The following is a 17,912-nucleotide window of genomic DNA, read 5'->3' as shown; positions in this document are numbered from 1 at the left end:
GTCACTCCCTAGACAACCTGGTTTCCGTTTCAGCTCGGCTCTTTTCTTGGCACCATCGTCCTGACCGAGCAGTGATGCAAGACCGCTGCGGCTTCGAATACGATGCTCCATGGCGCGGCATGGCCTTGAGTGACTAGGTAGTTTGCTATATATATCACGGTTGCCGCAAAGCGCAATGCTCTTGGGCAAAGATTTCGAGTGTCGGCTTTCATTCCTTTGCTTTCGTTTCACCGTCATCGTTGATAGCACGCGGGGATCGCTGTGGCCTGTCGCAATGCGCTGCATCGGCAACTTTGTCTTTGCTCTCACGGCCAGCGTCGCCGTACCGGCGGTCTCGACGGGCGTCGTGCTGCCGCTCTACATCTACCCGTCAGCCGAATACGACGACGGGGCTTCCAACTGGGCGCCGGCGTTTGACGCCATCTCGGCGCACCCAAACCTCCCCTGGCTGGCCGTCGTCAACCCCGGCACAGGCCCGGGCGACACGCTGCTGCCCGGAAACAACGACACCAACTACATCGCGGGTGTGTCGATGCTCAACGGCTTCGCCAACGTCAAGACGCTCGGGTACGCGCGGACAAGCTACGGAACGGCGCCGATGGAGGAGCTCAAGAAGAACATCACGGCGTGGGCGAACTGGTCCTCGTACGCCGAGGCCAACATCGCCGTCGAGGGCATCTTCCTGGACGAGTCGGACGACTTCGACTTCATCACCGAGATTGCCACCTTTGCGCGCGAGGTGTTTCCGAAGCCCATCACGGTATTTTGTCACTTCGGCACCGCGACGGCGGAGGTGTACTACGACGTGTGCGACGTCGTCGGCGCCTTTGAGAGCTACGGCTCGTACCTCAGCTCGACGACGATGCGCGAGACGATCCCGGCGGGTCGGGCGAGCAACGCTGCCATCATCATCCACGGCTTCCGGGGCAAGACGAGGGATGGCATCACGGCAGATGTCGACGGGTTGAAGCAGTACATCGACCTCATGTGCGAGAGCGCCCTGGGCTGGCTGTACTTTTCCTCTGGCTACTTTTCGAGCATGTCGATCGGGCCTGCCACCGTCGGGCAAGTGGCTCGGCAGCTGGCAGCAATAGACAGCTCGTCCGTCGGTGAACAGCACGGTGGGAACGGGGGCAGTGACGGCGGCGAAAACGGGGGCGAGGACGATGGCCAGGACGGAGGCGATGGCGAAGAGTCGGAAGAAGGGTCGGAAGAAGAGGCGGCGGCGGCGGTGGCGGAGGAAGAGGAGAAGGAGATGGCCGTGGAGGAAGAAGAGAGGGAGATGGTCGTGGAGGAAGAAGAGAAGGAGACGGCGGTGGAGGAAGAAGAGAAGGAAACGGCGGCGGAGGAAGAAGTGAAGGAGACGGCAGTGGAGGAAGAAGAGAAGGAGGCGGCGGAGGAGGGCGGCGAAGTCGACGAGGACAGGAGAAAGCCCATGGACCCTAAGCAATCAGGCAAGGCTTTCTCCTCCTCGTCCCGTCAAGACTCCAGCCGGATGGCTCGGATGGCTCGGAGCAAGCGACGGCATCGATCATGGCCCTCGGCAGGGTAGAGGAGGTGCCGTCACGGCGGCTTCGAGGTGCTCGTGCTCGGTAGCCAGGGCAAGCTCCGCCTCGTACACAATGCGGCGGACGAAGCTGGCAAGCAAAGGAACGGTGCTCCGTACAATGACGGGACGGCAGATGAGAAATGGACGACGAGCACCGGGACCGGGGGAGGGGGGTTGGTTGAGACTCGGTTGGAATAGAGTACATGTAATGAGGCAAGCTCACAACGAATTTCTGGTGTGCATGTAGCGAATTGCGTGTAAGTAGTAGGTGCAGTGTCAGTAGTAGGTGTAGTGTCAGTAGTAGGTGTAGTGTCAGTAGGTGTAGCGTCCGGATATAGGGAACACGGTTCGAGCTAGCATCGTTCGTGCTAACCGGTGGTGCATGTAATGAAAGCTAGAAGCCTTTGTACTGGTGCCAGCTGTAGTACCAGGATGGTACATGGACGTCACTGGACACCACTGAGGTGTGCGTCCCTGTATGTACTCCGTACGGAGTACGTAACACGCCGTAAGTACACATCGACAACGACGAAGTACATGGGCGTCGACCAGATCGATGTCGCTCCGTGGCGAACCTGCAAAAACCAGCCAAGGGGCGTGCCTACTGGTATCAATACAGGTAGGCCTGGAGATGGCCACGCTCCAGTTCAGCGTCATGTACGGAGTACGAGCGCAAAAATCGTCTGCTCTGGGTGTTTGTAAAGTACTATGGCCTAAGTATGTGCGGATGCCCAATTCTGTTGTACATACGGAGTACTGTAGATACCGGATGGGTACATGTGCCATACCTAAGAGTGATGTATACTTGGCCTGACGAATGTACACGAGAGGTAGACACCTCGGGACAGGTACGTGGGGGGAGCTTGATTTGTACTTCATTGGCGCCGCCCCCTGAGCTGCTTTAGTGTGCGGTTGTCCGCCTGCCCGCCATTCGGCAACCTACGGCAGAGCGACGGAGTACCCAGTAGCAGATAGCGGTACAGCTACGGTGGTGTAGCTGTTAGGCTGGTACACACCACCAAGCAGAACCTCTCGTACCTTCGCCGTTACGCCCCCCCCCCCCGCAACACGAGCATCCTCCCCAGTGCCTGCGACCAAGTACCAAGCAGCGAGCCCCACGTGATCACCGTCCGTCGGCGGTGGATTGGCCCAGACGACCACGACAACCTTTGCTTCGTTTCTTCCATCTTGCGCTGCGCCCCCTCTGTCGCCGTTGGAACCTTTTCTTTTTGCCGCATCAGAGCCATGCCTTGAGCTGGCCATCGGGCTGCCCCGACAAGACCATGCGAGCGCGCGAGAAACTTGCCGCCATCGTCGGCGCCCTGCTGTCGACAAAGGCCGTCGTCGCCGCCAAATCGGAGCCGAACACGCAGCTCGACGGCCTACCATCGTACCACTACGACGCGCCCATCCACGTCGAGTGCATGAACCGCAGCTCGTGAGTCGGCGCCGAAGCCTCTCCCTCCCTCCCTCCCCGCTCTCCGCCGCCTTGCTCGTCCGTTCCCTTCCCCACCCTTCCCTTCCACCTGGCCTCCCACGGCGGCGATGGCTGACGGCGCATGGGCAAAACCGACAGGGAAACGGGCGAGCACATCGAAGACGCCAACCATCAAGTGCAATGGATCCCCTTCCCCGTCTGCAATGAGACCAGCAGGCCGCTCGAGTTCCGCTACGGCGTCGAGGCCGAGGTCAACTGCACCATCGCCAGCGTCTCGGACCCCTTCTTCCACCTCCTCGAGTTTTACATACACAGCGACGCACCGCTCACCTGCCGGCTGCCCGCGCGGCCGCCGCACCACGTCGAGGTCATCGGCGAGACGCCGCCAAAGGCCGAGCACATCCCGCTCGTCTTCGCCCTCGCCGGCACCCTGCAGCTGAGCCACATGCACATCAGCACCCACATGAACGTGCTGCTGCACAGCACGCCCAAGCACCACCTGCGCCGCCACGACAGCGGCGTCCTCGACTCGGGCGTCGCCTACAGCACGAGTCCGCTGAGCCACATGGAGGGCATCCAGAGCAGGCGGCTCATCATCGGCGACCCGCTGCCCCTCACCTTTTCCGTCCGATGGTTCCCGACGCCGGCGCTGCCCAAGACGGAGGGCAGGGTCGAGTGGCAGGGCCTCGGCGGCCACATCTACGCGAGCACCGTCTTCTACAGCATCGTCGCCTTTGGCGCCGGCGTCTGCCTCGCCGGCATGTACACCTTGGGCGTCGTGCTGCCGCGGCGGTTGAAGGCCCGTTCGCTGGGCGGCGCCACGCCCTTGGGCTACGGCGTCAACGGCGTCGGGAACGGATGGGGCTACGCGGCTTCCAAGAGGATAGACTAGATGAGAGGCGCATGCGCGGAGGTGCATGATTCGAACCGGGAACGAAGGCAAGGGCGTCGGTTGCTTGGCGCGTGTTGTTGTACGCTATACCATCGGAATACCATCGGTCACCAATTCAATTTGGTTCGGTTCGGTTCGGCTCGGAACTGGTGACATGGCCTTGGGTGGTGGATGCGACGAGGGGTCGTGACACGATGCACCGACTGCTCGCTCGCCGCGGCAACCCTGCCCGCGTACACTTCCCTGCCACTATTGACTCTTTGCCTTGACGTCCGAAGGCTGGACCCGGGGCAGCAAGCGCGAGTACATGTCGATGGCCATAAAGGCCGCTTCACCCTCCGTCTCAGCAGCCGCTTCCCGGGGCGAGCGAGCGATGGGGGGGGGGACGCACGAATGACGGCAAAGGGGAGATATGTGCCGTAGATCAAGACCATTTTCTGGCCGGCACCCACCCTCTCCGGTCCCATTTGGGACAAGTCGAAACAGCAGGTGGCGGCACCCATGGCGGTGAGGCAGCCAAAGACAAGGCCTGCGAGCTCGGCCGGTCCCGATGTGCCCGTCTTGGAGGAGAGCTGCCAGAGCATGTAGGCGGCAAGCGGTAGCTGGACGAGGCCTTCGACGTAGAGAAACATCTCAAACCAGGGTTCGTGCGTCGCCGTGGGCGAGGGAGCAAAGTAGGGATCGCCCGAGGCCGAGACGTAGACGGAACGGAGGCTGAGGAGAAAGTGCAAGGGGGAGGAGGGGGTCGCGTACAACGAGGCCGGATAGAAGGCAACGAGATCGAGAGCTGGGCGCCAGCGATGGCCTGTGAGCGAGGCGAAAACAGCCGACCGAAAGGAGCTCAGAGCTCAGAGCATCGGGTGACGACAGGAGGGCAGAGGGTAGGCATGACGTACCAAGCATGCCGAGGAGCTGAGTGGCGACGATGACGAGATAGAGCCAGTCTCTCAAGGGCTTTGTGGACGACATGCTGATTTGCTTGGACGGACGGACGGACGGGTGGGTGGGTGAGTGAGTGACGGATTGGCTGTCGTGAAGCCGATCCGTTGCATCGTCGCGTCAACAAAGAGCGTGCTGCCTGGAGGAGCAGCGCAAAAGCGGTACAGTGCGAGAAAAAAAATGCATGTGCTGGACCGACAGTATATCGCACGGCTCACCTGTGATACTATTCAGCAGAAACTACAGTGCGGACTACAAATACTTGTACCGTACATTGGTCACCGCACTAATGTTGATTAAATTGCTAGGTAATGGCAATAATTAGTAACGTATAAGTATACAGAGTATTACGGAGTACTGCACTCTGTGCTGCACTCCCTGCAACTAAAAAACTACTCAAGTCCTGTAAGTATGTACACTTGCTCCGCCCTGAACTTCATGACCACTCTCTGCAAAGCCCAAACATACATGACAATGATAGCGAGTGTTCATCCATAATGAATACTGCTCCCTCAGTACTGTACAACACAAACATTGCTTGCTCAGTACCACTAATGCTCACACACTTGCCATACAACACACGCGGCTGTCCATATCTTCCTTTCAATTTCTGTTCATGCTTATCCGCCGACTCTGGTTCATTCACATGATCATCACTTCAAGGATTTTCCAAGAGCCCACTCATCTAACTCGGATACCATCACAAGTTTCAAAGAAAAATAAGGAAAGTGATCAATTGTGTTAACTAGCAGCTAAACTATCTACCGCAATTCTGGGAAACACACACTCAAGTCTGATGGCTACATGTTTACCGTCCCCAGTAGCCAGACATCGATCGACGGCCGCTTGCACTCCGCGCGACTGGTAAGCGCATTGTCGACGGAGTGAAACCACCGAAGATTTCCTACAGTCCCTCTTCGCATTGCGCAGGCGCCACATGACAGCGGTCCATGTTCGCCGTTCACGAGCAGCAATACTCGAGCTATTGCAGGTTAGCCGAGTCTCTGCAGAAAAGGCATCGCCGTCGACGTACCCGTTCCTCTCACGAACTGCTCTATGTCGTGGTAGCAGCCGACGTAGCGGCGGTTGTCGCGGCCGAAGTGGCAGCGGTCGTCGCAGCAGAGGTTGCGGCCGAAGTAGCGGCGGAGGTGGCGGCGGAGGTGGTGGCCGACGTAGCGGCAGAGGTAGCAGCCGACGTAGCGGCGGAGGTGGCAGCCGATGTACCAGCGGAGGTGGCAGCGGAGGTGCCAGCCGACGTGGCAGCGGAAGTGCCAGCGGAGGTAGCACCGCTCGTCGCGCCGGATGTGGCTCCAGAGGTGGCACCGGAAGTGGCACCGGAAGTGGCTCCAGAGGTAGCACCGGAGGTGGCTCCGGAGGTGGCTCCAGACGTAGCTCCAGACGTGGGACCGACGGTAGACGAGGCAGTTGAGAAGCGGTCGCAGTAACCCGGAGGCACACCGCACTCGATCTGGTGTTCAGGGCTGGAGCACCAGTAGGCCGGCTACAGCAGCATCGAGGTTAGTACTAGCGAACAAGCCGGCAGGGGAGAGGGTTTCCGCATACGCCTTCCGTGCAGGGGTTGCTTCCGATGGCCGTGGTGGTGGCAGTGGCCGTGGCAGTGGAGGTATAACGAGCGCAGATCTCAGGGGTCACACCACACTCGCGCATGTGTGCGGGGCTGGAGCACCAGTAGGCTGGCTGTTCATGCATCATCCGTCAGACATGTCACAGCATCCTGATCGGGGGAAACTCACGCCCTCGGTGCAAGGGTTGCCGCCAATAGCAGTGTTGGTGGGCCTTCCGGTGGCGGTAGAGGTGAAGCTGGCGCAGTCGGCGGGCGAGACCTTGCACTGAGCCATGTGCTTGGGGCTGGAGCACCAGTAGGCGGGCTGTTCGTCTCGTTAGCAGGCGGGCTCGGCTCGGCAGCCGGCATTGTTCACTTACACCCCAAGTGCAAGGGTCGGAGCCGATGAGCTCGTCGCAGTCAGCCTGTGTGGCCCGGCACTGGCGCATGCGAGCAGGGCTGGAGCACCAGAAGGCGGGCTGTTCGTGCACGGTCAGCGGTGGGACGCTCTTTGGTCGGCGACGAAACTCACGCCCTCGGTGCAGGGATCCTCGCCAATCTTGTCCTTGCAGACGGAAGGTGGGACGTTGCACTCGGTGAGGTGGGACGGGCAAGAGCACCAGTAAGACGGCTAGAGTGTCGTCAGTGAGGTTCGAGTCGTCAAGATGCGTGTCGACTTACACCCCACGTGCATGGGTTGGATCCGATCTCGGGGTGGTGCTTCTTCGGGCGCTTCTTCTCCTCCTCGTAGACGACACACTCCTCCTGGCTGACGCCGCATTGGTTGCGGGTCAGGACATGGCAGCAGGAGTAGGTGTGCTGGAGCGAGCGGTCATGTCAGTCAGCCTGCCTCGCGCGTGCCCTCATTGCTCGGCTTGACTTACGCCGTACGTGCAAGGGTTAGGCTTCTCGCGGTTGTCGTCGTGCTTGCGGTTCTTGCGCGCGTGCTCCCAGTCGTCGTTGGTCGGGACGGGCTTGAAGGCGCTCCTGGTATGCTCCCGGGTGAAGGTGCTGGCTCGTCTGTCAGCGCTCGGCTCGTCTTCCCCATCTCGAGCGTCCGTTGTCCTCGTCGGCGACGTACCAGAGGTTGGCCGTGGTGATTCTCTCGCCACTGCGGCAGACGGACACGACGGGCTGGTACTCGACCTTGACGTAAGGGTTGTACTCGCAGTCCTCGAGCATCGGGTCCTTCTCGCAGCCCTTGGCGACGGCAACGAGGGCGCCGAGGGCGCCGAGACTGCGCAGAGTCAACATGATGCAAGTTGAACCGAGGTGGTAACGACTGAGGTTAGAGAATTATTCGCAGTTGACCTGTCGAATGTTAAACGAATGAATATTAACCTGTGCTTCTCTCCGACAGAGCGATAGTGGATCCAGCATGAGGCCTTCTTTATATATTCAGCAAGCATCGCGTCTCGATCACGAAGCTCCTTTCGGACACCACCAGCGGCCGCCGTGTTTTGCTCCGCGAGCGAGCCAGTGGCCATCCCTATCCCCATCCCTATCCCTACGCCGCCGCTCGCCCGTCCCCATCATTGGGCTGGTGGGAAGAGACGAGGGAAGCATTCCTAAGGACTCATGGCACAACATACGCCCAACGTATGCGTCCGGGACGCGCTCCGTGCAGCACTCGATCGGTATTGGTCGCCGGTATTGGTCGCGAGTATTGGCAGGTCCTAGTAGACGGCTAGGTATTGGCGCGATATTGGTAGGGCGCCCTGCCGCTAACCTTGTTCCGAAAGGTTGCTGCGATGTTGTGGCAACGTGGCTGTCGAAGAAGATTGTCGTGAAGAAATGAATCCTCCCTGACGCTGGCATGTCATCGTCCTTCCCCGCCCCGCAGCGGCAGAGCTCGTGTTTCAAACCCAGCGGGGTACGGTGATGTGATGACGCAAGGACGGTGGCAAGGTACACGGGCGGTACACGCAGCCGATACTTGGGCCTGCCGCGCTCCGCCTGCAGCATATGAGCGGGCTCGTACCCGCTTGTACATCGCTAGCCCTCATCGTCTGGTCGCCGTCTCCCTGGTGGGCATTCCATCCATCCGACCGCTTTGCTTTTCACCGCTTCATCCAACACGAGCAGCCGGTTATCGATTCCGTTCCGCCCATCGAGCACATGCTTTTCCATCTTCCTTTCCATCTGCTCGCTCGTGAACGGTGCACAGACGGCCGGTTCTACCTTTCCCGACCCGACTCTTGCGGGAAGCCAAGCGTTGTCCTGTCAGCGCCGCCAACTTGGAGGGCCATTCGACAGCTGACCTGGCCGCTGAACGCCAAAGGAGAAGATCAATCTTCGCATTCCTTGCATTTTGTCTCACTCGTTGATATGCTGCATAGTCTCGGCCCCATCCGTCAGCACCTGAGCCTGCTTCCCCGGCGAAGCGTACCTGACTCGAAGAATGTTCCGAAATCACGGGCACCTCGGCGTGGCACCCATCCGCCGCAGGCCACGCACCGGTAGCCATGCAGCCATGTACCCTACCTCGGCAATAACACGAATGAATGGTGTGGTAAATAATCGATGCATCAGGCCGGCCGGAATGCTTCCCACGATCGACAGGCACAAGGCATGCGACAGCCGTCGGGTGCACGTGTCGTCGAAGCCGGACGTGACGCCCTGCATTCTGCCGCACGCCCATGAGCATGGCACGCACTCCATCCTGCTCGTTTCCCGACGTAGCTTGCTACCCTAAAGTCGATGGGGGAGGATGAAGCCGTAGGTGAGAAGCATTTGACGAGGCCGCGATGGGCGGGTGGATAATACAACGAATGCATTTGCGTCGTCTCGTCGCAACCGTTGCTATTTTTCCACTTTGTTCGTCGCGTTGACCGAGAGAAAATCCGTCGCCTTTTTCTCGAGGCAACCAGCAAATCAACACAATCACATAATCCTTTCGTGAATATCCTGTGTAGCCGTGCTTGTTCCGTGCTTGTTCCGTATGCTTGCAACTACATGGGAGCCATCCGGCGTAGACAATCTAAATTCCTCGCATGTCTCTACGAAATGGCGACTGAATCACCTGTGTGGGCCCCATGTCTGGTACACCCAGATGAGTGAGGTACATGTACAGTAAGTACTTCACAGTAACACTGCGGCGCGGAGTGAGGGGAGAGTTGCAGTTATTTTTACGTGGTCAATACGACGAGTGAATGTTGAAGAATTGACCAACCTTTTTGCAATTGCCTTGAATGACAGAATGACAGTAGAAGTTACAGCAGCTATTCCCGCCATTGGCGCGTCTATCTAGCCTAACAGTATATCCCTGCCGTGCCGTTGGAGTCGGCCCCTTTTCATGGGAGAGGAATCATGGGAGAGCACCGGGGGTGACCAAGGGAAGTCGGGTCGATAGTTGGGAGGCGGTGTCGCCATTTTCCCATGTTCCCATTTTCCCCTCGGAGAACGACCGATCGACAGCTTTTCTCCCTTTCCTCACGCAGCTATCAAGGGAAATGTCCATGTCGATGAAGCCTGGCGTGCCTATTTTGGCGAACCTCCGTATCCTCGTATCCCCGTAATACCGCCCTCCTCTCCCTTCAACACTCTTCTCGGTACGGCGTACAGAGGGAGGGCGTCCAGGGCGTCCAGGGCGTCCATAGCATCCCTGTTCCTAGCAAGCCTGACGCGCGACTTGGCGCGCCAGTATTTCGCCAAAGCAAGCCTCTGATGGAACTCACCGGAGAAGGGGAAAAAACGCATTGATATGTACCGATTAACTTGCGCAATCGGTCCCAAGCCTGAAAACCAGTGCCCGCAGATCCTGCGCCATGTTATGATGGATGATATGGAATACACCGGAAGGAATACTCCGACCGAGGGGGATCGAAGTGCCGCTATAGTGTCTGGTTAGGGCCAAGGCACTGGCACGCGACAGCGGGGATCAACCACTACCACCACTTAGTACCTACAAGCACCACTACAGCTCCCGCTACGACGGAGTGTTACTGTGGTCTCGTCACCACCACCACCACCACCACCACCATCAGTACTACAACTGCGACAACTACTAATACTACTACCCGCCCAGGTGCTAGGTGCCTAGTGGCGACGAGGGTACCAGTACTGTGCAAGCATGTAATATCGTGACCAGGGATGCGTCGCACGAGTTTCGATGGAGAAATAAATAGCAACCTATTCAGCACCTATTCAGCCTCCACATGGCTGTACTGTGATTCACCAGCATGTCGACTGTCGCCATGGGGGAATTGACGTCCGTTTACACCAAGACTACCGTGCATGCACACGATGAGTATCAAACACCACAGGTCGGCCCTGATACAGCCATCTTTTGGCGCACGCATATTCTCTACTTCGAAAAAGTGCGGCCTGGAACTTCTCTCAAGGCGCCGGGCTCACCTCCCGTCAGTCATCGTTCACCTTGATTTTTTTCCGAACCAGTGACAGGAAAGGAGAGGATCAAAGCGGAACATGGAGTGGAAGCAAGCCCGCTTGTCCTCTCCATCTATACCTGGTTGCTTCGTTGCCTGGACCAGGTTTTCTGACAAGCATGAACATCGCTTCACTCTGGGAGCTATTGCGAGCTTGAACCCAACCCCGTGCAGGGTTTCCATGCAGGAGTTGAAAGATGAAGATGCACTATTGTCGTATCATGCGTGATGGCGCGGGAATGACCCATGGCCGACGTACGGAGCATATCCATTTCCTGCTGCAGAGTCATGGCGGAGTTGGTGCACACCAAGCCCGGACCTCTACGGTATGCTTTAATTTGCTAGGTACGGAGCACTCAGTAGCTGATGCACAACGTACAAGTTCTCCGCGCATTTGATGTACTTATTATTAGGAGGTACGGAGTGCATGTAAGTAAGTGCTTACCAACTATTACGGAGTATTACTTGAACACTCTACTCCGTACGGATTATTGTTCATGTACTACAGTATGCACGCAAGGTTGGTTCGTTCCCCACACTAGGTTGTCAGTCAAGGCGTGCCGTATCAAGTGTACACCTAAAAGCACTTTGGCATATTACGTTCCCACCGCCTTGGGCAGAATTCTCACCGCCCGGCAGAAAGAAAAAATAGGTCTCACTATGGGCAGCAGCCAAGCCCCTCGTTCGATGGGCAGACCAGGCGATCACTTCATCGTATCGATTTGCCCTCCATACCGCGCACGATGAAGGGCCAAAAGAAGGACCGAGGCACTGCCTCTAGCCGCATCGCCGATGCGCGATTCGCAAGCTTCGAAACCGATCCCCGATTTCGTCTGCCGTCCAAGAAACACGCCAAGACGACCATCGACAAGCGCTTTGTGGGAATGCTCAAGGATGACGACTTCACGGCGACCGCCAAGGTGGACCGATACGGCCGCAAGATAAAATCAGACACCAAGAAGAAGGCACTCCAACGCCTGTACCGGGCCGAAGAGGACGTTGAGGATGAAGAGGACGAGGACGAGGACGAGGACGATGGCGACGACCGAGACGAAACCGAGTTGGACGGCGACGACCTGGTCCAGAGAGAACTGCGGCGAGCCCACGAGAGGTCGGCAGAAAAGAAGCGTGACCCCGCCCGGTCCGGTGGCTTCTCCTCGTCGTCGTCCGATTCCGACTCGGATTCCGATTCCGATTCGGACGAGGACGAGGACGAGGGCGACGCCGGCGCCGAAGCCTCTCGGCCCGACATGCAACGCTTCCAGGATGAGCAGGAAGAGGTCGAGAGCGGCGAGGTGACGAACCGAATAGCCATCGTCAACTTCGACTGGGACCACGTCAAGTCCACCGACCTCATGGCCCTCTTCTCGAGCTTCATCCCCCCCAACTCCGGCAGCATCTCCAAAATCTCCATTTACCCGAGCGAGTTCGGCAAGGAGCGCATGCAGCAGGAGGAGGTCGAGGGGCCTCCCAAAGCCCTGTTCAAGATCGCGGCCAAGGACTCGGACGAGTCCGACGACGACAGCAGCGACGGCGAAAGCGAGGCCGATGCAGACGACGACAGCGACGGCGAGGCGTCAGACGATAAGATCATGAAGGAGCTGATGCAGGAGGGCGACGACCAAGACTTTGACAGCGACGCTCTGCGGTCGTACCAACTGGACCGACTGCGCTACTACTACGCCGTCATGGTCTGCAGCAGCCCGCAGACGGCGCAGCAGATCTACGAGGCCACCGATGGCACCGAATACCAGTCCTCTTCCAACGTCATCGACCTGCGCTTCGTACCCGACGACGTCACCTTTGACGACGAGCCCCGAGACGAGTGCGACAGGATCCCTGACTCCTACAAGCCCGTCGAGTTCGTGACCAACGCGCTGCAGAGTTCCAAGGTCAATCTTACTTGGGACATGCACCCGGAGGAGACGTCCCGCAAGGAGTCCATCAAGAGGGCATTTAGCGGCAGCCGAAACGACATTGAGGAGAACGACCTGCGCACCTACCTGGCCAGCGACAGCGAGAGTGGCGGGCCGGAAGAAGGCTCCGACGGGGACGAAGATGCCGAAGGAGAGGCACCCACGTTGTCCAAGAAGGAGCTAGCCAGAAAGAAGATGCGAGAGGCGCTTGGCCTTGCCGATGCGCCGGCGCCGAAAGCTTCCAACGATGGGCCTGTCGGCGAGATGCAGGTCACCTTTGCTCCCGCCCTCGCCGAGGACAAGCCCAAGGAGGCCGGGCAAGAAACGACCCTCGACAAGTACAAGCGCAAGGAGAAGGAGCGCAAGGACAGGAAGCGAAAGGCGTCCAAGGCCAAGCGAGAGGGTGCCGAAGCCGACGAGGACGACGCCGAAGCAGTCGAGGCCGAGGCTGACGAGGACCTCGGCTTCGACGATCCCTTCTTCACCACGGACGGTCCAGCGCCTGCGACGAAATCATCTCTTCGCAAGGAAGAGCGGCTCAAGAAGCGCGAGGCCCGCCAAGCAGCGGAAGCGGCATCGGCCGAGGAAAAGGCACTGCTCTCAAAGGTCATGGCCGAGGGTGACGACGCGAACCAAGCCGATCGTCTGGATCATTTCGACATGAACGAGATTGTGCGGGCCGAGAAGAAGAAGGGCAAGAAGGGCAAGAAGAATAAGAAGGCGGCTGCTGACAAAGATCGGGGGGGCCTCCAGGAAGATTTCAACATGGACGTCGGCGACGACCGATTCAAGGCCGTCTTTGAGAGCCACGAGTTTGCCATTGACCCATCGAACCCGAAATTCAAGGCAACCGGAGGCATGACGAAGCTGCTCGAGGAAGGACGCAAGAAAAGAAAGGCCAACGAGGGCGAGGAGCGGCAGGAGGAGCGAAAGCCGGCCAAGAAGGCCAAGCCGGGCAGGCGATGACGGCGAAGTTGGACATATTTATTCGACGGCAACTGGAGGATTGCACCACGAGCGTGGATAAAAGACACGTCAAAAACAACTTGATTGCCACGTCGACGTCTGATGAAATGACGCGTCGAGCACAAATGAAAGTGCCGCAAGCATATTTTACGGCCTCTCGTTGCATCGTGACGAATTGCCGCGACGAAGCAGCGATAAGCACACGACCGGTCCCTCCATTCACTAGAAAGGAGGCGTAAGTCCGCCCAATGAACTCATACTGATATGCTGCACGTCCGGAATATAGTTGTGGGCCGTCGCCAACAGCGCGACACCTCTGCACGGCGACGGACGACCGTTTCACGGGTTGCCGAATGCACACGTATCGTTGATGCACACTGGCGTTTTGTCCATGCATGCATTGTTCGCCTGCGGACATGCTGCCCTGCCTACCTTTGCCGTACATTGTTGGGCAACCATGTCAATGCTTTAGAAGTAATCATATTGGGGGGGGGTTATGCCCCCCCCCCCCCCCTTTTTTTTTGTACCTTTTTCCATTCCGTTTTCATGCCCATCTGTATTTGCTGATTGCTTTACTCAAATATACGAATGCAGATAGTGGAGATCAGCAGCGCGTCCTGCGATTCGACTTGGCGATACCAAAGTATTCATTGTCGAGAGGAATGACGAGAGCAAGGGTAGATAGATGGCCATCTGCTTATCGTCCGTCGCACAGATTGGACTTGGCCCGGAATGAGGTGGCCAGCTTGCGTAACTTGAGTGCCACCTTATCAGTGATGATTGTTCTCGGATTCGATAATCGGCATTAGAATAGATGCTATTCTTGCATGTGCAGCGCAATGTAGTACCCGTCCGGACCGAATCGGTGACGATTGTTTGTTCTCGGATCTGGCAATCAGCAACAGAATGTATGCTCTTTTCGCATGTGCTGCACATTTCAGTACCGCCCTGGACGCGAAGGGAGGTCATATTATCTCGTTATCAAACGGTGGCGGGCGTGGCGGGCGCGAGAGGCAATTCGACGACGCTGCTGAGAGGAGTTGCACACTGATGGATTGCAGATGCTGTCATATCACGCTACATGATGCAGGGAGGGTGGCCGTCTGTAGCTGCTGGCTGTCTTCTCACTTGACGGAATTTGAGCCGTCGAGGCCGGACAAATGAGAAAGAAAATAGGTCATGGCAGCCGTTGGTGGCACATTGGCACATCGTCTCGTGCTCGCTGCGCCTCAGCGCCATCCAACCCGTTTCGCAAGACAAGCGGACGACGGCTACGCTTGTGCAAACAACACACTATGCAGAGCTTCCTGGTGCAGGAAGATTGTCGCACACTCGAACTCGTGGCTGCTGCGTAACCTATGCGGCAAGTGCAGGTCCATGTTGCGTAGGCTCAAGGTGTCTCGATCGGTCCATGGGATCATTGCGACGAATCCGTCGTTGCCTCTGCATGCAAGGCTCGGGATGACGAAAACGGTCTTGCCGGTGCCGTGATTCTCGAGCCGTGCTTTGACTTTCCATAAAATGCTGGCCGCTCGTCCTAACGGGACGGGCCTGCATCTATCCCGGCCTCTCCCTCCGCCTCATTCGCCTCAGTCGTTCCATCATCCTTGGTCTACTTCTTTGCTGTGCCGTCGAACTGTGCCGTCGAACTGTGCTGTCCTCGGCGCTACATAAAGAGAACAATTGCTGCTCGGGATCTCGAAGGGATCGAAGCCACGGGCGGCGGAATTGATCGAATGGAAGCATGGCCCCTCCGTCCGTCATGACGCCACTGCTGCCACGCGGGTCCGGCCGAGACGGGAACACGGACCCGGAGCGGGATCCGCCCACGGCCCCACCCCGGCCGACAGGCCACGCGATGACGCGTCTCCAACATGCCACAGTCTGCACCTTTGCCGCCGTCCACATCCTCCGCGGCGTCGGCCTCATTGCCTACCCGGGAGTGAAAGCATTGCTTTCTTCGGCTAGCATCGACCCGTCGCTCCACCTCTTCTGCGCCTTCGTAGGCCTGCGCGACGTCCTCCTAGGCGGCGTGCTGGCCATGTCGTTGCGGAGGCGAGAGGGTGAGGCGCACGGCGCCCTCGCGGCGATGCTGCTGAGCGACGCGGTCGACACCTTTGTCCTCATCTTCGCGGAGGCGGCGACGACGGGTGCGTGGCGGGGCCCTCGTCCGGTCGTGGTTATCGCTGCCGTCGCCGCGCTCGCAACGGTGGAGCATATGACGCTCTGGAGCATGGCTGGCGACGGGCCTGCCGTGCCGGGTGGAGATTCGCGCGCGCATCAGCTGCGCATCCTGGGGGGTGAGGACAAGATGGCAAGATTGGATTCGTGGATGCTGGAGATGCAGAGAGCCGAAACGGCAAAGGGAGGATATCGGCGACAGCCAGCAGACGCAGACGCCGATTAGTTTTCCCTCATTTTGGGATCACCTGGTCGTTCCGTGTTTGGTGCATGTACCGTATCAATTATTGGGCACCCGATAATGGAAGAGATTGTCGTGTTGCATCGTAATCCTGCTCGAACAAGGCAGCACAGTGCGCTGTACGGATGGCCATGTCAGCTCACACCTACATCACACCTACATACTTATGCAGGCTCACGGTATGGCAGGCATACGGTGTCATTGTCGAGCACTCTTCTGTCACAAACGACGCAGAGAGCGCCCATCATGCGACCCTAGGCCGCTATGCCTTCCTACGCCATGCATTATAAGGGACGATCCGATGTTGCGAGCCCTCCAATGCCTACGCAATTGCTGCTTGAACTTGTACTTTCGGAGCCTGGCCGACTGCGCCATGGGACGAACGAAATCCGAGTATGCATGCATGAACGCGGCGCAGACGCGAGCCATGGCAATACCATAGAGTAAAGATGGGAAAACAAAAAAAATGCACCGCCTCATCCGGCGTGCTGGGCAACAGTAGGTGCCGGGGATGCGATGCAGAGGTAGGCAATGGTGCTGGTGTGGGCGGCAAACTCGGTCGAATGGTGGGTTGGATAGTGTGCTAGAACACGCAACATGGCCAAAACGGAGCATTATGCCGGAGCTGATTGTGGCTGCTGGTGGCCAGGTTGTCGCATGACTTGATCCTCGGCCAAGGCCGTGATTCTGCTCCAGTCAGCACGACAACACAAATAGTCCCGTCAGCTAGACGCATCGTCCACATCGAGTGGCCGCGTTGGCGTTGGTGTTTGTCCTCGCATCGGTGCAGGCGTTGCTGCACTGGCGTCGGCACTGGCGTTGGCACTGGCGTTGGCACTGGTGTTGCACTGGCGTTGGTGCAGGCGTTCGCACAGGCATAGGTGCCACCGTTGGTTGTCACTAGGGGGATACGGCTGTTCAAGACGCTGCAGTGTGCAGTGGGGGCTGATGCGGCAACATCGCAGCATCGCCCGCGTATGCTTGTTCTCGAACACCTCCGCATGCCTCGGTTTCCGCCAGGGGCCTAGGGTTGCAATATCCGCCGCCCATCGTTCGAGAACAAGCGGTTCGGTTAGGTCGTGAGCTGTCACAGAAGGGGCCTGTTTGCCTTGTTGCTGATTTTCCCGCTGGAGCAGCAACGGACGGTACGCAGGAAGTCGATGTCGGCCCTCGACATGGCATATGGCGCACAGCCTCGTTCTAGTGGCCAGCGGCGAGAATCTAGAGGCATCCATATGACAGTGTTGCTATTCAGGCGAGCGGGAGCATGGGCGCTGTCTAGCGACCAATGGTTCGTGTAATGGTTCGCGTAATGGTTCGTGCCAATCAATGGCTGCCTGTCGCGTGGTATGGGCTGATTTTTCTCTCCCTTTCTTCGTCGTTGTCTTCATTCTGGCACGCCTCGTCGATGGTACGCGGCGAGTTCGAATGGCCCCCACGCTGGCCATAGTGCTGCTGATGCGGCCGCTTGTCGGGGCGGCGGGCCTCGAGTATTTCGGCCAGGCCCCCGCCAAGCGCGCCGCTCGCGAGGCAAGGGATGCGAAAGCGATGGATGGTGATCATGTGACGGTTCCAGGACCTCGTCTCACTTCGCTCGTACCTATTCACGGCTCCCGCCTCCCGCCAGCCTCACTGGAGTCGAGTGCACACGGAGGATGGAAAGCAACGCGATGGGTCTGAAACAAGAAAAAAAAAAGGCCACGGAATGGCCGCCAGAGGCAACCTCGCTCGCCACTTCTCGTCGGCGCTGGAAGCCTCCTCAATGGCTTCTGGTATTGCGTCATTAAACACCTTAGCCATCACCATCACCATCACCTACGGCAAGAGCCTCCCAACCG

At 58.4% G+C, this 17,912-nt stretch overlaps 6 protein-coding genes across 6 annotated transcripts; 4 read left to right on the top strand and 2 right to left on the bottom strand.

Annotated features, from left to right (window-relative positions):
• Positions 1-175: 175 nt before the first annotated feature.
• On the top strand, positions 176-1,552 carry DCS_02505 (putative cell surface spherulin 4-like protein; the record flags this gene model as incomplete). The annotated part of the gene is made up of 1 exon (XM_040799832.1): positions 176-1,552. One exon carries the CDS (start codon positions 176-178, stop codon positions 1,550-1,552), a length of 1,377 nt encoding a protein of 458 aa, XP_040660715.1.
• Positions 1,553-2,832: 1,280 nt separating this feature from the next.
• DCS_02504 (uncharacterized protein) lies at positions 2,833-3,879 on the top strand (the record flags this gene model as incomplete). The annotated part of the gene is made up of 2 exons (XM_040799831.1): positions 2,833-2,987; positions 3,126-3,879. The coding sequence occupies 2 exons, from the start codon at positions 2,833-2,835 to the stop codon at positions 3,877-3,879; spliced, it is 909 nt and encodes a 302-aa protein (XP_040660714.1).
• Positions 3,880-4,128: 249 nt separating this feature from the next.
• DCS_02503 (uncharacterized protein) lies at positions 4,129-4,848 on the bottom strand (the record flags this gene model as incomplete). The annotated part of the gene is made up of 3 exons (XM_040799830.1): positions 4,129-4,208; positions 4,271-4,684; positions 4,776-4,848. The coding sequence occupies 3 exons, from the start codon at positions 4,846-4,848 to the stop codon at positions 4,129-4,131; spliced, it is 567 nt and encodes a 188-aa protein (XP_040660713.1).
• Positions 4,849-5,872: 1,024 nt separating this feature from the next.
• Positions 5,873-7,636, bottom strand: DCS_02502 (uncharacterized protein; the record flags this gene model as incomplete). Its single annotated transcript, XM_040799829.1, has 8 exons — positions 5,873-6,319; positions 6,382-6,516; positions 6,573-6,707; positions 6,763-6,861; positions 6,915-7,013; positions 7,064-7,201; positions 7,267-7,393; positions 7,464-7,636. 8 exons carry the CDS (start codon positions 7,634-7,636, stop codon positions 5,873-5,875), a joined length of 1,353 nt encoding a protein of 450 aa, XP_040660712.1.
• A 3,877-nt stretch (positions 7,637-11,513) lies between these two features.
• DCS_02501 (pre-rRNA processing protein Esf1) lies at positions 11,514-13,652 on the top strand (the record flags this gene model as incomplete). Its single annotated transcript, XM_040799828.1, has 1 exon — positions 11,514-13,652. One exon carries the CDS (start codon positions 11,514-11,516, stop codon positions 13,650-13,652), a length of 2,139 nt encoding a protein of 712 aa, XP_040660711.1.
• Positions 13,653-15,396: 1,744 nt separating this feature from the next.
• DCS_02500 (uncharacterized protein) lies at positions 15,397-16,059 on the top strand (the record flags this gene model as incomplete). Its single annotated transcript, XM_040799827.1, has 1 exon — positions 15,397-16,059. One exon carries the CDS (start codon positions 15,397-15,399, stop codon positions 16,057-16,059), a length of 663 nt encoding a protein of 220 aa, XP_040660710.1.
• Positions 16,060-17,912: the final 1,853 nt, after the last annotated feature.

This window comes from Drechmeria coniospora, chromosome 01 (genome assembly GCF_001625195.1).
Source record: "Drechmeria coniospora strain ARSEF 6962 chromosome 01, whole genome shotgun sequence".
Classification (NCBI taxonomy): Eukaryota; Fungi; Ascomycota; class Sordariomycetes; order Hypocreales; family Ophiocordycipitaceae; genus Drechmeria; species Drechmeria coniospora.
The sequence above is the reverse complement of the archived record's forward strand: the minus strand, read 5'-3'. Positions and strand labels throughout refer to the sequence as shown.